Genomic DNA, 22,220 nt, shown 5'->3' on the forward strand with positions numbered 1-22,220 from the left:
TGGAGTTGTTCATCTATGCACACAACATTGAGTGATAGTCTGATAGATCAACCAAGAAGGTCACAACTCAATCATCAGTTAATGTCAGTAAATTAACCAAGAGAATAAAAATCACCATTCAATTTCTTAGAAAAATGTCAGTAAAAAATAAAGTCAACTAACCAGGTTTAAAAAAAAAAAAAAAAAGACAGAGAAGATAAAACGACAGAAACAAAAAGAAACAGATCTATCGTCACTCTAACAACTGAGAGAGGGATTCGAGCTGAGAATAGAGGAAAGTGTTCTCTGAGGGTTCATCGATGGAACAACCAGTCATAATCGGTGCGCTAATACTAGATGTTCACGCTAAGCCATCAACCGCACCAATCTCAGGAACCACTGTCCCTGGCCAGGTTTTAAAATTTGGACTCTCTTGTCTTTTTGTTAGACCTTTTTTCTTGATTTCTTGTGCGCAACTGTGATAATTATGTGTTGGTTTGAATCTGATTAAGTAATTTCCCTTTTAAAGATTTCTTGGGATGAAGCAAAATTTGAAAAAAGGTTTGACCTTTCTCGTTTATAGGTCTTGTTTACGCCGGGGGGTGTAGCAAGAAATGTAGCTGATTGCATCTTCAAGCTTGGAATTAAATCTTTCATGATTGGTACTTTGGGCCTTGATGGTCCAGGTATGTTGTGCCGTCGATTCATTGCAAAAGACGTTGGATCAATCATTTTTTTTTTGGCTTCATTGGACATTTCCTGGTAGCTTAATTCTGTTTTTTTTTTTTTTTTTTTTTTTCTGTATTTCAAACACAGCCAATGTACTATTGAAAGAGTGGAAGCTCTCCACTGAAGGTAAAGACTTTGCCCTATAGAGTAAAGCAAACTGATGCATTATTCAGTTGCAAAGTCTGCTCTTTTACATGTGTATGAAAGATCAACCCTGTTTATGAATCTTGTTTCATTTCAATATCTCAACTTTGTAAGTCCCTTTTCTCTGTCTCTGTTTCTTTTTCCACTTTGGTTGAAAAAAACTCTTTTCTTGGGTCGACGATGTTGCAGGAATCTTGAAACGTGAAGACATCAGTACTCCCATTGTCTCCCTTGTATATGATACGAATGGAGAAGTTTCGGCTGGTGTTGCTGGTGTAGATGCAGTTGTACGTTCCTTTTTCTTTTTATGTCTTATTGCTGTATTAGTATGGTCATCTAGTCGATAAACTGGGAATGAAGGATGTTATTGTTGTTGTTGTACTTCATTGGGTAAGTGACTTACACTTACATTGTTTTTTCTCGGGCAGGAAAAGTTCCTGACACCTGCGTGGATCCAGCGGTTTGTGAAAAACATAAGCTCAGCGCCTGTTCTAATGCTAGATGCAAATCTTAGCACTCTTGCTTTGGAAGCATCTTGTAAATGTAATGCTTATAGCTTTTACAGTATGATTGTTCTAACCATCGTTTTATCTGTCTTCTTGACCTTTTCTTTCTTGAAGTGGCTGCAGAGTTCAATGTTCCTGTATGGTTTGAACCCGTGTCAGTCACAAAGTCTCAGAGAATCACATCAATTGCCAAGTATGTGAGTGCCATGTCTCCATACTCTTGAAAGCTAGATCTTTTTTATCTTCTATGGTTATTCGCAAACCAACAGATTTAAATTTTGTTTTCTACAGGTAATGATAGTGTCTCCTAACCAAGACGAACTCATAGCAATGGCCAACGCTCTCTGCGCCAAGAACTTGTTCCACCCCTTTAAATCAGAACTGTCCATTGAAGATATGTACCGCACGCTAAAGCCAGCCATTTGGATTCTTCTTGAAAATGGTATTAAAGTAGTTATTGTAACCCTCGGATCCAATGGAGCTCTCTTATGCTCCAAGGGGAACCCGAAAAAGGCTCTAAACATAAACCGAAAGTTCCCTCTAAGTGGAGAGATTTACAAACGTATACATTCTGTATGTTCACCAGACCGGTTTACTGAACTTGAATCGTATCGCAGCTCGAGTCTTTTAGCATTGCATTTCGCAACCATACCAGCCAAAGTCAAGAAGCTGACTGGTGCAGGTGATTGTCTGGTAGGCGGCACAGTCGCATCACTGAGCAATGGGTTAGATCTAATCCAGAGTTTAGCAGTTGGCATGGCCTCTGCTAAAGCAGCAGTTGAGTCAGACGACAATGTGCCTCCTGAGTTCAACTTGGATCTTGTTTCCGGTAATGAACTAATTATGTGTCAATAATATGAATGAGAGTCTGAATTATGATTTTAAGTTTTCGGTTTTATCGAGTCTGAGCCGGTTTACGTTTTTGGATTTGGTTTGAACGTACAGATGATGCAAAGTTTGTGTACAATGGGGCGAAGATGTTGATGGTTCATCAGTCGATGCTATGAAGGATGGTAGTGTTGTTTCTTTTTGTTAAAGCTGTCATTGGCCTTAGTTATTGTTTTATGTAACAATATCAAAATTTTCTTTTAAATTTCTATAATTATTGCTGACAAAAGTAGTTTGATGGTCTGTCTAATAGCCTAGTCCTACCAAAATAAAGTATTGCTCGCAAAAAAGAAATAATGTCCAACAGATTCCCAAGTTTGGAAATCAAATTAGTGATAACATGTACAATTTTTCGACCATTTTTCTGATATGGTCTATGTGCGGGCAAAAAAAGATAGGACTCTGTGAACCTCAAGCAATTTCAGAATGGGCTTAAAATATTTATAGAGGTCTTTAAATTTCTAAACTTAATAATATTTATTGGCCAATATGTGAACGGTGAACTTAATATTTTGATGATCTTTTCTTTAGGGATATAGCTTTTCTCGTCTCAAAATCGTAGTTCCCGTTAACTCTGTATTTTTTTTTTTTTTAATTGGACTAAGATACGTGCGTGTGTGGATTTAATGAGAAGTACTGTTTCTATCGTTAGAAACTTAAGATATATAAAGATAATGCCCTTGCCTAATTTCAAGTTTTGCTAGGAAAATTTTGTTTTACTAGAAGTCTAGATTTTTTGGATGAATTTGTTAGAGACGTACGTAAAGATTTCTAGGAAACAAAAACAAGTTTCTTTCTTTTTGCACAAAGTAGAAATCAATTATTTTCGGTAACATTGATTACCTTTAATTGTATTTTACGGAAAATACAATTAAAAGAGAATTTGTTAGAGTGGATCCTTTTCGTTATCTTTTCTCTCTAATCCATCTGTTCCACCATTTATAACTTTCTACTTTTCCTTTTCTCCTCTTTACTTTGTCTATTCTATAATTCCTCCTCTTTTGACTTTCAGGTATGGGTGTTTTGTCATGTTTATTTAATATGTGGGTATCTCTATCCTGAACTATAAAAGTTACAACTTAAAATATAAATATACTGATAGTCTAACATTGTATTACACTAAATTTAAAATAAGTTTAATACATAAAATATGATCCATCTAGTATCAAATTAACTTATTGTTAGTTTAAATCTAGGATTATGTTGAGCCGGGCCTGGGTGAAACACGATGAACCTTCTTGTGGGCGCTGAGCATACAAAACCAATACATTACGGACCTATCCGGCTAAGGCTAACCCTACAGAATATTAGTGTTGCAAATAACGTTAGATTTTATTTTTGGCTATTTTCTATGATAGTTTCCATATAAGGCAGTTGGCATGGCCATGTTTTTAATGCTGACGTCTTCTACGCAAACCATTAGTGAAGTGGGGTGCCTAAGACTTGAGGTTTTAGACGAAATGCTAGATCTGTGATATCTTTATCGTTCCAACTGAATAATCGCAGTAAAATTTCTGAACCATGTTTGTTGTAGTGAAAAAAGTAGAGCTTCTCCTTCAGCCTCAAGAGTGGTATTAACAATCCGATTCACCGGAAAAGCATATCGGAGAAGAAGAAGAAGAGAACCATCTACGGTTCTAACAAACTTTATTAACCAGAAATAAATGTGTATATTACAAAAGCTTAACCTCATCCGTTTATCCACATATCCTTTATATACTAACACATATTAACCAAACTAATTGAACCAGGGTTAACCGGTTGTGAACCAGTCAATAACCAATCCTCATGATCCTAATACGCCCCTCTCAAGTCTGTAGCTTCAAAGATGTCTGGTTTGGAAGATACAGTTTTGATAATGACATCTTAGAGAGCAATCCATAGAAAGGACCTGGATGAAGCGGTTTGGTAAGGATGTTAGCATGTTGATTCTCCGAAGGAACATGGAAGACCTTGAGTGTACCTATTTTAATCTGATCCCTGACTGTGTGACAGTCAATTTCTATATGTTTTGTCCGCTCATGGAAAACAGGATTCATAGCAATATACAAAGCCGATTTATTGTCACAATACAGTTTAGCAGGACATGTTACTGGAAGGTGTAGATCCTTAAACAACTGATGTAACCAAATAAGCTCACAAGTCGCGTGAGCCATACTGCGATATTCAGACTTTGTACTGCTCCGACTAGTGACACCTTGCTTCTTAGATTTCCAGGAGATAAGGGAGTTACCAAGATAGATGCAATAGCCAGTGATAGATCTACGAGTATCCTAGCAATTGCCCTAGTCAGCATCACAAAAGCCATTTAAGCTCAAGTCCGAATCAGCAGAGTACATTAAGCCTTGGCCAGGGTTAGCTTTGATATACCTGAGAACTTTATGAGCTGCCTGAAGATGAATATCAGAAGGGGCAGAGATGAACTGACTAAGTTGATGAACAACAAAGGTGATATCCGGCCTAGTGATGGTAAGATAAAGTAGTCTGCCAATAAGTTCTCTATAAGAACGAGGATTAGGTAGAGGCGTCCCCATCGTAGCCGTAAGATGCAAATTAGGATCCATAGGAATAGGACTTGGTTTACAACCAAGTAATCCTGCATCTTCGAGCAGGTTCTGAGCATACTTCCGTTGACAAACTGAAATACCTGTTGAAGAACGAGATATTTCCAATCCAAGAAAGAATCTAGCTGGTCCAAGGTCCTTGATTTTGAATTCGGAATGCAACAATGCTTTCAAGCTCTCAACGGCATTGGCATCATTACTAGCAATCAAGATATCATCAACATATACCAAGATGGCAATAAAAGAACCAGAGCTATCTTTGACAAATAGAGTATTATCAGTAGGAGATTGAATGAAGTTTGCACCCAAGAAAATGGAAGACAGTCGTTTATACCACTGTCGAGATGCTTGTTTCAAGCCATAAAGGGACTTTCGAAGTCGACAAACCGGGTTGGGTGGCAAGACAACATTTGGTGGGGGAGTGTAACCCTGAGGAAGACTCATGTAGATCACCTCATCCAAGTCTCCATGCAGGAAAGCATTGGATACATCTATCTGTGTCAAGCTCCATCCTTGTTTAGCAGCAGCACCAAGTAAAAAATTTACACTTGTTAGCTTAGCCACATGAGAGAAAGTCTCTATAAAATCCAAACCTTCTTGTTGTGTAAACCCCTGTGCTACAAGTCTTGCTTTATACCTTTCAACAGAACCATCAGGGTTATACTTAATAGTAAATACCCATTTACAACCAACAACATTTTTACCTAGTGGTAAAGAAGTAACATCCCAAGTATGAGCAGATTCGAGAGCATGAAGCTCTTCACCAGCTGCATTAGTCCACTTTACTGATTTCATGGCTTGGGCAAAGGTTTTAGGTTCAGTTTCAAGACTATAGGAGAAAATATATGATTGAGAAACAGGAGTGAAACGATCATATGAAACAACAAAAGATATAGGATATGGAGTGGTAAGAGATTTAGTGGGAAGCACTTTTTCTAGTGGTGGAAAAGAAAGAGGAAGAGTAGTAGCATCAGCAAAAGAATGATCTACAGAAATATAAGGAACAAGGGCACAATGACATTCAGAAAGATAGGAGGGTGTCTTTACATTTCGTTTAGGTCTAACAGTAAGTTCAGAAGTAGAAGTTGTCTTTCGTGATACAATGGTATCCTCCACACGAATAGTATTAGGGTCCAACGGTGCAGTGTTTGATGCAGATGTATGTGATGCATCAGATTCATCATGTATGTCAATATCAACATCATCAAGAGAATGCAAAGAATCAACAAAATGTAATGGAGTAGGTAATGGCAAAATGCTATTTGGAAACATATCTACTGCCTGAGATAACAAGTCTGATGTCTTAAAAGGGAAAACATCTTCATGAAAGACAACATTGCGGGATATAATTATAGAATGAGACTCCAAATCGAGAAGCTTATACCCTTTATAACCAGATGGGTAATCAAGAAAAATTCAAGGTTTCGATCGTGGAGAAAACTTGTGTCTATCATGCGAAGGAGTCGATGCAAAACATAAGCAACCAAAACTTTTAAGCATAGTATAGTCAGGAAGTTTATGACAAAGAGTTTGAAAAGGATACTTATTAGCTAACAAGGGTGAAGGCATCCTATTCATTAAGAAAGCAGTAGTCAATACACAATCACTCCAGTACTTCAAGGGAATATTAAACTGAAATAACAATGCTCGAGCAACATTCAATAAGTGTTGATGTTTTCGTTCAACTACAGAATTCTGTTGAAGTGTGTATGCACAAGAAAATTGATGTAACATCCCATGTTCTTTAACAATGTCATTGAATGCAAGTTCAGGTGCATTATCATATCAAATTGCCTTTATTTTGGAATCATATTGAGTAGAAACAAGTTTAAGAAAAGCAGGAAAAGCTGTAGAAACATCACTTTTATTTCTTAGCATATAAAGCCAGGTTACACGAGTGCAATCATCAACCAGAGTAAAGAAATAACGAAAACCTTCTACAGACTCAATGCCAAAAGGACCCCAAATATCTAAATGGACTAAATCAAACGGTTGAGATGAAAGATTGTTATGGGAAACATAAGCTAAGCGCTTCTGTTTAGCTAGAGGACAAATTTGACAAGGAGATGCATTTGTAACTACAGACTTAAAAGAAGGAGTCATACTAACAAGACTTTGTAAAACTGCAGGTGATGGATGTCCAAGTCGCTGATGCCACAGAACTCCATCGACCAATGCAGTAGCAGAAACGGAACAAACAGCAGGAAGAGATGGCGAGAGGGACTTTGGTTCTGTCTCAAGAGTATAGAGATTATTGATGAGTCTACCTCTCCCAATCATCAAGCCCTGAGAAAGTTCTTGAATAAGGCAACAATTAGGAAAGAAATGAGTAGAACAAAATAGACTTTGAGCTAAACAACTTATGCTAATCAGATTAAACTTGAAATCAGGTACATGTAAAACATTATTCAATATCAATGTTTGTGTAATGCAAATGGTGCATGTGTGTGTGATAGGAACCCGAGTACCATTCGGTAAAGTAACCGTAACGCTAGAAACAGGAACTAACTCTCTAAATATTGCTAAATCAGAACAAACATGACTAGACGCACCACTATCAATAATCCAATCATTAGGTGCAAGAAATTGTTGTAAAGAAGAAAGAGCATGTTTCTGAAAGGTAAGAATATGATTATCATATCGAAGGCTAGTGGAAGGAAAAGGTATAGTACCAGAAGTAGAAGTTTGAGCCATGAGACCATGTGCAGTAACCGTTGCAGTATTAGAAGAAGCTATAGGCTCTTGAACTGGTACCTGAGTGTTATACTGAGATATAAGTTGTTGTAACTGTTGTGGTGTAAAGAGCGAAGGATTACCATCAAGACGAGCAGGGGGAACCAATTCAGGAGAAGCTGCATACGAAGAAGGACCAATCGAAGAGTACGATGAATGTTCTGCATAAACATTAGCATTTGCCTTCTGAATAGGATCATACGACATTCGTGGTTGAGTTTGAGGCATCCGAGGTTGCAACTGAGTAGTCTGCATACGAGCAGTAAAGGATGACTGATTCTGCACCACACCATTCCCCTTGTAACCACCAGTCTTATAGCCCGGAGGAAAACCATGAAGCTTATAACATTTCTGTATAGTATGTCCCAATCGGCCACAATGTGTGCAAACAAGCTTCTGAGGTCGCATGGTATTATAAGCAGCTACATAAGCACTATCACCATCATAAGAAGCAGGTGTCGTGGTTTGAAATACCACATTATCAACTTGAGTGATTACCTTAATAGTCCCCTGTCTCTCATCTTGAGTCACCATATTGAAAGCTTCTTCTATAGTCGGTATCGGCTTTAACATCAATATGTGACGCCCTGACTGTTCATAACTCTCATTCAAACCCATGAGAAACTTAGTCACACGACTTCGTTGTTGCAACTTTTCCCACTTAACAGCCGCATCACATTCACATTTTCCACATGTGCAAACATGAAGTTCTACATAATTCTTGTGTTCTTCCCACAAAGAAACCAAAGACGTGTAGTAGGTTGTGACATCAAGAGAACCTTGCTCAATCTTGCTAAGTCTCTGTTCAATAGCAAATATCCTAGGTGCATCATCTTGCTTAAACCTAGTGATTATGCTTTTCCACATACCCTTAGCAGTAGAAATATACTGAATTCATCAACCAAGTACTCACAATATCATTGCAACGTGACCAAGTTCCATAATCACGATGAGTTTCCGGAGGTTTAGTAATCGTACCGTTGATAAATCCCATCTTATTACGCACATTTAACGCCAGATCTCCTCCGAGAAGGAAAATCAGAAGCTGTCGTAAGCCGATCCGAAACCAAAACAAGTCCCGCATGATCATTACTATTCAAATAATACGGATTCTCATACTGATCCAGCTGAAAATGCGAAGACTCAATAGGGTCACGCGGATTCGAGTTTGTTGGGTGTACAAAAGAAGGAGGTACAAAAGAACCCATTCTCAATGAAGAATTTGAGAAAAAAATTCAAGAAATCGCAACGAAATTGAAAAAGAAAAAGAGAAATCCGCTGCGAACAGGTCAATCAAAGGCGAGAAACAAAAAGAAGAATAGCAAAACCCAAAGAAAACTCCAACGAAAACTCAAAAATCACAGTAATAAGGATTCACACAGCTCGGAGAAAAGAAATTGAACAGCTCATCTCTTTTAATCTAACTTCTCACAAAATTTCCAATGAAATCGAATGAAGCGGAAGACTTAAGAGCAAAGCTCTGATACCATATTAACAATCCAATTCACCGGAAAAGCATATCGGAGAAGAAGAAGAAGAAGAAGAAGAAGAAGAAGAGAACCATCTACGGTTCTAACAAACTTTATTAACCAGAAATAACTGTGTATATTACAAAAGCTTAACCTCATCTGTTTATCCATATATCCTTTATATACTAACACATATTAACCAAACTAATTGAACCATGGTTAACCGGTTGTGAACCAGTCAATAACCAATCTTCATGATCCTAATAAGTGGAACAAACTGATCAAGGTCTAGCTGAGCCCCAACACTTTGCATCGCCATAACTGCATTTAACAAAAGAATGGGTAGAGGGTCCAATATACACCCGCACAATAATTATGACCAACACTAGGGGAACAAAACAATCAGTATTATTTGCTTCCACACATTCCTCTGTTTCGTGCTTTAGCTTGAAGAGCCGTATTATAAGGACTTTCTCGAATATTATTAAAAATAAAGTTGTTATGAGCTTTCTAATTATTATTATTATTTTGTGTGTGTGTGTAAGCTTTAATAACAATTTAGTTACCCAATTAAACCAAAATATACGTACAAATACCTGCAGTCGCCTAACTTACAAAACAAATAAACAATGGTGGGATCTCATATAATCGTTTTAGAAATCATAATGAGATGACATTTATGGCTCTAAACTGCTTGAAGATGCTAAAACATTAATCGGATTTGGCCAGCCTCTGCCGATGAATTCACTCATTCTAGAAACAAGTTTGTTCGTTTTCTATTTGTTGTGAATTGTAAATTTCATGTGAGGCTGTTACGTTGTCCTTAATAATGAAGCTCTTGATAAAATGAATAATTGTATTTAATATATTGACACGTTGATTCGTGACATAATGTTAGACTATTACGTTGTTGAATAAATAAATTTTGTCCAACAATGACACGTTTTCCGAATGGCTACAGTAAAACCTCTATAAATTAATATTCTATAAATTAATAAACACTATAAATTAATAAATTTTGTTGGTCCCAAGTCAGGTCAGTGTAAAAATTAACAATATTCGATAAGATAATAAGATAATAATTTTTTCGAAATCTCCTTATAAAATATGGTCCCAATAATATCATAAATTAATAATTATGTAAATTTATATATATATGTATATATATATATATATACTGATATAATAGTGTATGTTTCTCCTAAAGCTCAATTCTATAGAACAATTGTAATGTTGTATTTTCAACCTATAATGATATCTCTAAAATATTTTATAACATGTCATACAAATAATTAAATTTAAAGTTTTAATTTTTAGATATGCATCATTTACAATTTGATAATTTGACAGATTATTAAAATAGGAGAATTGATATTATTATTCATAGATTTGAATTTATGTGTCTCATGTGTATAAGTCAATTTGTCTTTAATATTTGTAATTTATTGTAAATAGTGCTTTCTAAATATTACAAGTTCAATTCCTAAACCATAAAATTTATAACATCCGAAAGTTTAATCTTATTTTGCTATAGTTGTTCCAATTCATAATTTTTTTAAAAATAAACAATTAAAAATATATCTATAAATTAATAATTATTAATTTACACTATAAAATAATAATTATTAATTTATAGATAAATTAATATCACTATAAATTAATAAAATGTCTTAGTCCCAACATTATTAATTTATAGAGGTTTTACTGTATATATTACTCTATTACTGTTAACAACAGAGTACTGTATATATATTTCAAGCAAAATAAATATTATTATTAATTATGATGAGATATTACATAAAAATATAGAAAGATTACGTAAAAGAAAAATAAAGATTTTCGTACACTAGATAAAAAAGAATTAACTCGTTAATATCATTAACTTTGTTTTTATTACAGTTACATATATTATTACAATTTCACCACTCCAACTTTTTGAAAAGTTTCATAGGCAAAAAAATTATGGAGTACTAGAGTCTAGAAACTTGAGGGAAAACAAAACATTGAACATCATCAACAATCTTTGTCAACTCACAAGTGAACAATGATCCCAACAATCGCCGAGTAAGTCCCCGTGACCATAAGAACTAAACCCATCGCAATAATCACCACCAAAACCACACTCTCAAACTCCACACATCTCCTATATCCCTTACTGATCTTTAAATAAATTGCACATGGAAATACTATCGAAGTAAAACTAGTCAAAAGTGCGCCTATAAGAGACATTACATACCCAAACAATGGCACAACAAGTGCAACCAATATTGTTCCTAAAACCAGCCCGGTTCCAGTCAACATACGAACGCTTCTCCTTTTATAGTTTGCTTTCATCAACCGCGTATTGATTGCTTCCATGATGGGAGAAAGGATTAATGCATATTTGGTTAAGGGGCTCACAATTGTGGTAGAGATTGCTATCACCGCGCTGACCTTATGTGTTGGAAGGTTTAAAGTGATTTGTGATTGCACCTCTTCTCCATACATTAGATATCCAAAGATTGCCATCACTCCATATATCATTGATGATAACGCAAAGCTTATGAAAAGAATCTTTAAATACAAAAAAAGAACAGAAATTAAAAAAAAAAAAATCTTGGTACGTAACTAAAAATGTTTTCCGTGACAAATATGACTACCTTAGGGAAATGGTTTTTGTTCTTCATAGAATTGTAGATTGTTGGGAAGACCGGATGTGCTGTGTAGCAAACAAGATACAAACTAACTGAAGTGGGAATTCCTGGCCAGTTGACCAAAACACCTTTGTTCTTAAATCCGACACCTTCAATAGCACCGATCCAAAAAATAGACATTACTAGTATACAAGAAACAAGGATCCCACCGGCTGATATATACGAGAGAAAAACTTGTGTTTCCAACCACACTGTTGGAAGAACGATTAAAGAAGCAACAACGATAAACAAGTTCTTTTTGTCGATTATGAAACATCCACGAAATCGGATTGCCGCATGTGGAAACATGTGAGACATGTTGTCAGCTTCTAAGATCAAGATTGCCGTGGCGACTAGGTACAGTTCGATGTATATGAAGATAGAGACTAATAACCGACCTTTTTTCCCAAACGCTTTGTACGTTATATCAGGGTAGCTACGAGTCGTAGGCTCGAGTTTAAGGCAACGTTGGAGGAGTAAACCAGTGTACCAAGTCGTAGCTCCAATCAGAAAGAAAAATAAAATGCTAATCCATCCACCGGAGGCAAGTGCATAAGGAATAGCCAAGATTCCAACACCTAACACATATGTATTTAGCCTAAGAGTGGATATTATATTATATATAGTTCTATTAAAAAAAAAAAAGTTGCACTATTATAATTTGATACCTGATAAAGAGTTCAAAGTGTTAAAACAAGCGTGGACGGAGGAAACGCCAACGTCGCCGTTACTGTCGTCGGAATATTCCATCTCCTTGGTTTAATACGTTTTTAATTGTTCTATTAAAGCAATACTCAAAAGTGTTCTTTAACCAAAAAAAAAAAAAAAAGCTTTGTAAACATGTCAATTATTGAGTAATGATGTGTGTGTTGTGTCAGTGTGCTTATGTATATTTATAGTAGACCAAAATAATAAACCGGAAAGTTGGTTATTTGAACCGGTTAAATATGAAACCGGTTAAATGTGAAACCGGTTCGGAGTTTTATCTTCTTCTTCATCAGAAAGAAAACACAAGATAACAGAGTTGCCACCAAAGCTCCAATTTTTATCCCCACCACACAGCAGAAGAAGAAGCTTTGAGGAATGAGAAGAAGATAGAGAGAGCTCAAAAGTTTCGAATATGATTGTAACACTAAACCCTAGGATCCTCCATTTCTCCAAGCTCCATCCTCTTTCTCGTTCTTCTTCGTATATCTACAGAACTCGAAATGTGTCTCTGACCACAAATTGTAAGCTTCAGAAGCCTGAGAATGGGAATCAGAGAAGTAGCGGAAATCTCACGAAGACCATCTCGCTTTCCGACTCGGCGCCGCCGGTTACGGAAGAGACGGACGTGGAAGTTTCCGGCGATCGGGTTGTTAAGGGAGGTGGTAATGGTAATGGAGGAGGAGGAGACGGAAGAGGGTTAGGGTTTTTGAAGAAGTTACCGAGAAAGGTTTTGTCAGTTTTGTCTAATTTGCCTCTTGCGATTACAGAAATGGCCACCATTGCTGCTCTTATGGCTCTTGGTAAGTCCTAGTTCCTTCTTTTGGATGTTGGTTTTGTTGCATTAGGTATTTGAGAAACTGATAAAAAGTTTTCATCTTTTTAAAGGGACTGTGATTGAACAAGGTGAAACCCCTGATTTCTATTTCCAAAAGTATCCAGAGGATAATCCTGTGTTTGGGTTCTTCACTTGGAGATGGATTTTTACACTTGGATTTGATCATATGTACTCTGCTCCTATCTTTCTTGGGATGTTGCTTCTTTTAGCTGCTTCACTTATGGCTTGTACTTATACTACTCAGATACCTTTGGTTAAGGTTGCAAGGAGGTTTGTGTTTTTTTTCTTCCTTTGTGTCCGTTTTGTAACTCCTTGTTTTCTAAAGAAGAAGAGCTTATGAGTTTAGTAAATTGCAGATGGACTTTTATGAAGTCAGATGAGGCAATTAAAAAGCAGGAGTTTGCAGATACTTTGCCAAGAGCATCTATTCAAGACTTGGGAATGATTTTGATGGGTGATGGTTTTGAGGTTAGGATTACTTCTCTCAGTTTTAACTTCTTCTATAGGAGTCTGTGAGGTTTTTGTTTGATTGTATTGGTTTAAGTCGTAGTAAGTTTGCAGTTTGTTTGTTCTGCAGGTGTTTATGAAGGGTCCTTCATTGTATGCTTTTAAAGGTTTGGCTGGTCGATTTGCGCCTATTGGAGTACATATCTCAATGCTTCTGATTATGGTGGGTGGAACCCTCAGTGCGACAGGGAGCTTTAGAGGCTCGGTCACAGTTCCGCAAGGGTTAAATTTTGTCATGGGAGATGTCTTGGCCCCAATTGGGTTTTTCTCAGTTCCAGCAGATGCTTTTAATACTGAAGTTCATGTTAATCGATTCACCATGGATTATTATGATAGTGGAGAGGTGAGTCTTTTGTTTGCTTTCTCTGTTCTCTCTATTCATGTGACCATTCACAATTAAATAGAACTCTTGGTTTGATATTTCTTTTCCCATTTTGTGTAGATCTCACAGTATCACTCTGATCTTTCACTCCGTGACCTTAATGGGAAAGAGGTTCTGAGAAAAACAATTAGCGTTAATGATCCCTTGAGATATGGTGGGGTCACCATATACCAGACAGATTGGAGTTTCTCAGCCTTGCAGGTGACAAAGGATGGTGAAGGACCATTCAACTTGGCTATGGCACCTATTAAGATCAATGGAGACAAGAAGTTATATGGGACCTTCTTACCAGTTGGTGATACTAATGCTCCCAATGTCAAAGGAATGTAAGAACCTCTTTACCTTTGATGAACTTACAAGAGTATAAGAGATGTAACTTTTTCTTGGATTCTTGACATAGTTATATTTTGATGTGTCTTGTATAGGCCTTAAACTTTGCTCCTGTTGAGTTTTTTTCAGATCTATGCTAGCTCGGGATCTACAATCTATTGTTGTATATGATCTGGAAGGAAAATTCGCTGGAATAAGGAGACCAAACTCGAAGCTTCCCATTGAGGTTAATGGTATGAAGATTGTCATTGAAGATGCAATTGGAAGCACTGGTCTTGAGTTAAAAGTAAGACACTTCTTGAAATGGCACTGGCACATACAAAAGATGAGACTTAGTTTCTTTCAATATAATACAACATCTTTGTTCTTGGTCTTGTTTCTCAGACTGACCCAGGAGTACCAGTGGTCTATGCTGGTTTTGGTGCTTTAATGCTCACAACCTGCATTAGTTACTTATCTCATTCACAGGTAAAAGTAACACTTAAAATCGTTATCAATCAAAGTCTTGTTTTATACCGATGTGTTTTGGCATTTGGGTTTACTAGATTTTGGTCTTCCACCTCCAGCAACATCTTCATCATCTAACTCTGGTTTCCCTTTTTCTCTTATGTTTGTTTGAAACATTATATGAAGATATGGGCACTACAAAACGGAACAACATTGGTGGTCGGAGGAAGAACCAACAGAGCGAAGAACGAATTCCCTGATGACATGAATCGATTGCTCGATCAAGTTCCTGAGCTAATCAATAAGAACACTTCAGTTGTCTCTGAGCAATCTTGATTAGCTCTTCGAACTCTGGTACATTTCAAGACAAAACCAATATAGTTGTACAGAATTATGAAAGAAGGTATAGTTTTCAAGAACACATACACATTCACATTCTACATGTTGCTGATCATATGGGAAGAGAGAGAGAGAGAGAGAGAGAGAGAGGAGCTTGAAAGTTAGAGACTGAAACTTCAGAATCGATTTGCATGGAGGTTTTGTTTGAAGAGTCAGAGTCTTAGCTTCTACACCGTGAAGTTAGAGAATAGATGGTGAGTACTATTTTTTTGTGGGTAGGTTTTCTTGTTTGTCAAGTTATATGATCTGTATGTATCTCTCTTAACTACAATTCATCGATACTACAATTGTTTTTTACTAGCTCTGTTATATTATCCTCGGTAGAAATATTTTACCCTGTAAACAATAATATTCAATTGCCGACAGAAAGTAAATAAAATAGTGTTATCTTTGGGGCCAAACTGACAACAAAGTCAAGATCGTCTTCTTGTCTTTTGTCCCAAATTGCTCATCAAACTCAAGATCGTCTAAAATCAGTAGCAACCATGGAGAAACCAAAGTTCAAGACTGTCCAAGAAGTGATTGCAGCCGGCGAAGGACTACCGGAGAGATATCTCCATGCACCCACCGGCGACGGAGAAAGTCAACCTCTTAATAGTCCCGTGCCGGAGATGGATATACCGGCCATCGATCTAAATCTTCTCCTCTCTTCTTCTGAAGAGGGTCAACAAGAATTGAAGAAACTTCACTCGGCACTCTCTACATGGGGCGTTGTTCAGGTTTGACTCTCTTAATTTAGTGAAGATCAGAGTCATGAATCAATTTCTGTACAAGTTCTTGATTGAAGTAAGCAAAGCAGGTGATGAATCATGGAATCACTGAAGCGTTTCTTGACAAGATTTACAAGCTAACCAAGCAGTTCTTTGCGCTTCCGACCGAAGAGAAACAAAAGTGCGCGAGAGAGACAGGTAGTATCCAAGGATATGGAAACGATATGATTCTGTCGGATGACCAAGTTCTTGATTGGATCGACCGTTTGTTTCTCACTACTTACCCTGAAGATAAGCGTCAACTTAAGTTCTGGCCTCAAGTCCCAACCGGGTTTAGGTAAAAAAATCCATACTTTGCAAATTCAACACCATCTCTGTTGATTTTGACAATAGTTACTTTCTTCAGTGACACTTTACATGAGTACACAATGAGGCAACGGGTATTGATCGAGAAGTTCTTTAAGGCTATGGCTAGATCATTGGAATTGGAAGAGAATTGCTTTCTAAAGATGTATGGAGAAAATGCTATCATGAATGCAAGATTCAATTTCTTTCCTCCATGTCCGAGACCAGACAAGGTTATTGGGATTAAACCGCACGCTGATGGCTCGGCTGTCACACTTCTCTTACCAGACAAAGATGTCGAAGGGCTTCAGTTTCTCAAAGATGGGAAGTGGTATAAAGCTCCAATAGTCCCTGATACAATTCTGATCAATTTAGGAGACCAGATGGAGGTAACTTAATCATATAGATATGTTTTTGTAAGATTGATTGGTGTAGGTTTGATCTTATGTGTGTGTGGTCAGATAATGAGCAATGGGATATACAAGAGTCCAGTTCATAGAGTGGTTACAAACAGAGAAAAGGAAAGGATATCTTTGGCAATGTTTTGTGTACCGGGTCCAGACAAAGAGGTTCAGCCAGCGGATGGGCTTGTGTCTGAGGCAAGACCAAGATTGTATAAAACAGTTACCAAGTATGCGGAGCTCCACTACAAGTACTATCAACAGGGTCGAAGAACCATTGAAGCTGCATTGATCTGATAAAATACTTTTCATATATTGGGTCTGTTTGCTTGTTGTAACTTGGAACTTTGAACTCTAAGAACATATCGTTTGACGTTATATATCAAAGCTAATGATCAGTGGTGGTGAGCAAAGCTCCTGGAATGAAATTGCCTTCTTTGATGGACTCGTCAAATTAAAGGATTGGATAGTTGGGTGATGCTTTGCTAATCGCTTTACAATTGAGGCTACTTTAACCATTGATACAAAACCGTAACTACTGAACATAATAAGAAAAAACTGATTTATTGATAAAGGTTTGTTAATATATCACAAGTTCCAACTTCCAAAATAAAATAAACAAAGAAAATGCTGAAGAAGCTGAGTAGCAAAACGAGGTCTCTTCCTCCGCCACAAAAACCTCAACAGGCGGCACAATAGCCTTGACCGCCACAACGACCACCACCAAAACGACCACCGACAAAAAGATTAGGAGGTCCACGACCGCCGAAATAAGGACCACGACCACCGATAAAAGGACCACGACCACAACCACGACCATAACCACCTACAAAACGACCAAAACCGTTATATTCCTCATCAGAAGATGATTCATCCATAGGCACGCTCTCTGCCTCAGCCTTTACAGATCCAGTTTTAACTTCATTATTTGACTTAATCAATGAGATCAATAGATCCATCTTTTCTTCCATCTTTTTTTCCATCTTTTGAAGACGAACACCAAACCCTTCCATTATCTCCATCGCATCAGATATTTTCTTCTCAATCGTCATGTCTTTCTTCTGGTTCTCCAAATTATCTTTAAGCGTCGACGTCGTGTCCTTAATCACACAAGGAGCTGCTTCAGCATTGGTGGCGGATTTATTGTCCATGAAGAAGATGAGAAGAACGTCTCTAGGTTACAAAAAGAGAGAAAGTGCAAACCCTAGACAGCTGCTTAAGGAAGAAGGTATTTGTAGAGTCTTTCTTTTTATAAAAGCTAATTGCGTAAAAACAAAGCCATTGAGCAATCTCTTTATCTTGTTATTTTGAAAAATGTAATAAAAAGGTTATATAATAAACTACAAATCCTAAAAGTAAAAAGATTACCCTTTTTTCAAAAAGGTATATGAACATATATTAATAAAAAAGAAATTATGCAATAAATTACAAATCTTAAAACTAAAAAGATTATAATTACTATTTTTGAAAATATAAAATAATAATAATGTAATATCTTATTATATAAACCTTAGTTTTCAATGTTAGTAATTCATATAATCGCGAGATGTGTCAAATATATCAATAATATTTTGACATATGTGAAAAGAAATTTTATTTAATTATTATAGAAAAATTAAAAATCCTAAAAAAGAAAAGGATAACAATTAATATTTTTGAAAAGTATATAAAACAAAAAGTAATATATTATATCACTAATTCTTTTAGGAAAGTTATCTATTAAATTACAAATTTCAATAGGAAAATATGTGCAATTAATAATGAAAATATTTGCAATTTAATTGCAATTATTATTTATTATAATCATTTGTTAAAAATAAGTTTATACAGAAAAGTGATTAAAGTATAAAAAAAATAATTTGTTAAAATTAGTGATTAACAAAATATAAGAAAAATAAGATAATCAAAATAAGAAATTCATAAAATTTTCTTAAGTTTTTCAATCGGTGAATGATTTGATAACGTATTCAATATTTTATTATTATATAAACCTTGGTTTTCAAAGTTATTTCAAAGTTAGTAACTCATGTGCTCGCGATACATGTCAATTTTAACAATTAAAGATTTTGTCATGTGTTATACAAAAACTTTGTTTTAACATATTTGTAAATTATAAGAAAATAATTTTCTTAGCAATTTAATAATTTTAAAAGATAGTTCATATATGTATATATAAAAAAAATTCTAATTTTAAATTACTAATTCTATAAGAAAAATAATTAAGAAAATTATACAATTAATTACTATAATACCATGATTAAATAAATTATACTGTCAATTATTAATCCTAAAAGAAAAAGGATTTTAGATACTCACCTTTGCATAAACAAATAATTTTTCTCATAATAACGTCTTTGAATTTTTGATTAATTTATGATAATGTTAGTAAAGTTTTATTTAAAATTAGTTGGAAAAGTAGTAAAACTATTATGTATGAGATTACAAATTATGAAACAAATATTTAAGATATTGTTACTTTTTCAAATATAAAATAAAATTAGTTTTCAGTTTTTTCTTTGAGAGTTATGCTTTATTTCTTTTAAGTTTTTTTAAAAATATTAAGTAAGATATAAATTTGCTACAATGCACATTTTTTATATGAAAATTATAAATGTTACACATTGGGATTGAGTGAATAGAATTAAAATGTAATTTTTAAACATTAATAAATTAAAATCTAATTTTAGTACTATGTAATATACAAAGAAATTGTGTTGGAAGATGGAGTGTGTGAACTCTAAATCCGATTTAAAATAAAATAAAATAAAAGAAAATTAACATTTTGAGTACAACTTAAAATTTCACATATTTTTCTTATATCCGCGTTAATACGCGAGCCTAATATAGTTTACTAGAAATATTGGTTTATTTATTGAGAAATTCCTGAAAGATTTTAGGTTTTTTTCTAAGGAATATAACTATTAATTTTTCCGAAAATATAGTAAACACAAAAATTTGATTATTTAGGGCGTACAATAATTTTTTATGTTTGGATTGTAAATTTTATATAGGGTGTAGTTTTTAGGATGTGATTAGTGTTTAGGAATTACGGTTTAATTATGAATATTAAAACTCTAGTTTTAATTTTGTGGTATTTCTGGAAAAAAATTATACAGTAGTAGTATTTTTGGAAAATAAATCTAAGAATAATATTTTTTTAAAAAAAAGCCATTATAGTAATATTTATGAGGATTGTCCCTAGTTTGGTTAGCGAACTCACAATTGTGGTTTACCTTTTGAGTTGGAAGGTTTAAAGTGGTTTGTGATTTTACCTTTTCTCCATAGTTCATTGAAAATAAGAAAAAGCTTATGAAAATGATCTACAAATACCCAAAGAGAAAAAAAAAAAAAAAAAAAAAAAAAAACCGGTTTACAAATGATGTATAGAAGAAGTTTCTAATAAATGACTCTTTTCAATTAAAAAATGTTTTATACAATTCCATGGTAAATAAGTGAATTGTTGAGAAAACATGATGTGTTGTGTAGCTTACAAGGTACAGACTAAATGAGGTGCGAAGCCCTGACTCAATGACCAAAACACCTTTATACTTAAATCCGTAAACTAAATTAAGGAAGCAATCACAATAAACAAATGTTTTTTTCGTAGAGTGTGAAATATCCGTGAATTCGGATGGCGGCACGCAGAAACATGTGATACATGTTGTTATCAATATATTAGACAAAAGAGTCTACACCGTGAAGTTAGAAAATAGATTTTAATGGGTAGGTGAGGTTTTCTTGTTTCGCAAGTTATATGATCTATAGCCTATAGGTATCACTCTAACAACAATTCCCTCATCTTTTAATCGTACTATGATTTGTTTCTTAATACATACTACTAGCTCTATTATATAATCCTCTCTTCCTCTGTATAAATCTTTTTCTCTGTAAAATAATTTAATAATATTGTTCGAAAAAATTGAAGATCTTTGTTCAACTGCCGACAAAAACTAATAATATAGTTTTATCTTTGGGGATAGACTGACAACGAAGTTAAGATCGTGTTCTTGTCTTTTTAGCCCAAATAGCTCATCAAAAATACAAGATCGTCTAGAATCAGTAGCAACCATGGAGCAACCAAAGTTCAATGTCCAAGAAGTGGTTGCAGCCGGCGAAAGACTATCGGGGAGATATCTCCTCGCGCCCACGGATGAACCTCTTAACTGTCCCTTGCCGGAGATGGATATTCCGGCCATCGATCTCAGTCTTCTCTTCTCTTCTTGTGAAGACGGTCGAGAGGAGTTAAGTAGACTTCACTCGGCGCTCTCTACATGGGGCGTTGTTCAGGTTTGACTCTCTTAATCTAGTGATGATCAGACATCAGAGTCATGAATCAAATTATGTACCAAGTTCTTGATTGGAGTGAGCAGGTGATGAATCATGGAATCAGTGAAGCGTTTCTTGAAAGGATGTACAATTTAACCAAGCAGTTCTTTGCGCTTCCGGCTGAAGAGAAACACAAGTACGCGAGAGAGGCAGGTAACATCCAGGGATATGGAAACGATGTGATTCCGTGTAATGATCAAGTTCTTGATTGGCTCGACCGTTTGGTTCTCACTACTTACCCTGAATATAAGCGTCAACTTAAGTTCTGGCCTCAAGTCCCAACCGGATTTAGGTAAAATTCTATACTTTGCAATTCATTTGACTCTGTTATTGTTGACTATAGTTTCTTTTTTCAGTGAAACTTTACATGAATACACAATGAAGCAACGGGTATTGATCGAGAAATTATTTAAGGCTATGGCTAGATCATTGGAACTGGAAGAGAATTGTTTTCTAAAGATGTATGGAGAAAATGGTATAATGAATGCAAGATTCAATTTCTTTCCTCCATGTCCGAGGCCAGACAAGGTTATTGGGATTAAAGGTCATGGTGATGGCTCGGCTATCACTCTTCTCTTACCCGACAGAGATGTCGAAGGGCTTCAGTTTTTCAAAGATGGCAAGTGGTACAAAGCTCCAATGGTCCCCCCTGATTCAATTCTGATCAATTTAGGAGATCAGATGGAGGTAACTTAATCATTGTAGATATTGACATATTAATTAGTGTAGGTTTGACATAATCTTGTGTGTGTGTGTGTGATCAGATAATGAGCAATGGGATATACAAGAGCCCGTTTCATAGAGTGGTGACAAATGGAGGAAAGGAAAGGATATCTGTGGTAACATTTTGTGTACCGGATCTAGGCAGTGAGATTCAGCCAGCGGATGGGCTTGTGACTGAGGCAAGACCAAGATTGTATAAAACAGTTACCAATTATGGGGAGCTCTACCACAAGTACTATCATCAGGGTCGAAGAACTATTGAAGCTGCATTGATCTAATAAACTATTCTTCAAGTCTCCTTTTAGAATTTCACAAATGGATTTGTTTTTGTTTGTTTGAACTTGGAATGTGAGGCAATAAAGAGAGTCTAAACTCTAAAATCAAATTTCCTTATATTAAAATCACTATTTGAAGAACATTAAG

The 22,220-nt window shown here is 35.5% G+C and overlaps 6 protein-coding genes and 1 pseudogene across 8 annotated transcripts; 4 read left to right on the forward strand and 3 right to left on the reverse strand.

The window, feature by feature from the left end:
• Positions 1 to 194: 194 nt before the first annotated feature.
• On the forward strand, positions 195 to 2,475 carry LOC104777847 (pseudouridine kinase-like). 3 transcript variants are annotated; one of them, XR_015594472.1, is made up of 8 exons: positions 195 to 392; positions 563 to 665; positions 796 to 834; positions 1,042 to 1,139; positions 1,281 to 1,395; positions 1,473 to 1,551; positions 1,650 to 2,187; positions 2,304 to 2,475. XR_015594472.1 is itself a non-coding variant. In XM_087506844.1 (8 exons), the coding sequence occupies exons 1-8, from the start codon at positions 300 to 302 to the stop codon at positions 2,363 to 2,365; spliced, it is 1,131 nt and encodes a 376-aa protein (XP_087362970.1). In that variant the 5' UTR covers positions 195 to 299; the 3' UTR covers positions 2,366 to 2,475. The 3 variants fall into 3 exon arrangements, 2 of the variants coding, with proteins under 2 accessions (XP_087362970.1, XP_087362972.1); XM_087506844.1 differs by having other exon boundaries at positions 1,473 to 1,555; XM_087506846.1 differs by having other exon boundaries at positions 229 to 392; positions 796 to 906; positions 1,473 to 1,555.
• Positions 2,476 to 6,595: 4,120 nt separating this feature from the next.
• On the reverse strand, positions 6,596 to 8,751 carry LOC147947731 (uncharacterized; annotated as a pseudogene).
• Positions 8,752 to 10,990: 2,239 nt separating this feature from the next.
• LOC104779239 (amino acid transporter AVT1J-like) lies at positions 10,991 to 12,552 on the reverse strand. Its single transcript, XM_010503607.2, has 3 exons — positions 12,353 to 12,552; positions 11,652 to 12,262; positions 10,991 to 11,565 (listed from the first exon to the last, which is right to left on the reverse strand). The coding sequence occupies exons 1-3, from the start codon at positions 12,432 to 12,434 to the stop codon at positions 11,044 to 11,046; spliced, it is 1,215 nt and encodes a 404-aa protein (XP_010501909.2). The 5' UTR covers positions 12,435 to 12,552; the 3' UTR covers positions 10,991 to 11,043.
• A 103-nt stretch (positions 12,553 to 12,655) lies between these two features.
• Positions 12,656 to 15,693, forward strand: LOC104777851 (cytochrome c biogenesis protein CCS1, chloroplastic). The gene is made up of 8 exons (XM_010502177.3): positions 12,656 to 13,192; positions 13,278 to 13,497; positions 13,584 to 13,695; positions 13,805 to 14,077; positions 14,177 to 14,442; positions 14,576 to 14,732; positions 14,831 to 14,914; positions 15,080 to 15,693. The coding sequence occupies exons 1-8, from the start codon at positions 12,805 to 12,807 to the stop codon at positions 15,227 to 15,229; spliced, it is 1,650 nt and encodes a 549-aa protein (XP_010500479.2). The 5' UTR covers positions 12,656 to 12,804; the 3' UTR covers positions 15,230 to 15,693.
• Positions 15,631 to 17,176, forward strand: LOC104777850 (protein LATERAL BRANCHING OXIDOREDUCTASE 1). Its single transcript, XM_019243899.2, has 4 exons — positions 15,631 to 16,011; positions 16,092 to 16,339; positions 16,409 to 16,736; positions 16,809 to 17,176. Exons 1-4 carry the CDS (start codon positions 15,778 to 15,780, stop codon positions 17,043 to 17,045), a joined length of 1,047 nt encoding a protein of 348 aa, XP_019099444.2. The 5' UTR covers positions 15,631 to 15,777; the 3' UTR covers positions 17,046 to 17,176.
• Positions 17,177 to 17,296: 120 nt separating this feature from the next.
• On the reverse strand, positions 17,297 to 18,046 carry LOC104777849 (uncharacterized). Its single transcript, XM_087506850.1, has one exon. The coding sequence runs from the start codon at positions 17,897 to 17,899 to the stop codon at positions 17,429 to 17,431; it is 471 nt and encodes a 156-aa protein (XP_087362976.1). The 5' UTR covers positions 17,900 to 18,046; the 3' UTR covers positions 17,297 to 17,428.
• Positions 18,047 to 20,556: 2,510 nt separating this feature from the next.
• LOC104777848 (protein LATERAL BRANCHING OXIDOREDUCTASE 1-like) lies at positions 20,557 to 22,213 on the forward strand. Its single transcript, XM_010502175.3, has 4 exons — positions 20,557 to 21,035; positions 21,119 to 21,366; positions 21,431 to 21,761; positions 21,839 to 22,213. Exons 1-4 carry the CDS (start codon positions 20,817 to 20,819, stop codon positions 22,073 to 22,075), a joined length of 1,035 nt encoding a protein of 344 aa, XP_010500477.2. The 5' UTR covers positions 20,557 to 20,816; the 3' UTR covers positions 22,076 to 22,213.
• The last annotated feature ends 7 nt before the right edge of the window (positions 22,214 to 22,220 follow it).

The sequence above is a fragment of the Camelina sativa genome, chromosome 3 (genome assembly GCF_030686135.1).
Source record: "Camelina sativa cultivar CO46 ecotype springtype chromosome 3, ASM3068613v1".
NCBI lineage: Eukaryota > Viridiplantae > Streptophyta > Magnoliopsida > Brassicales > Brassicaceae > Camelina > Camelina sativa.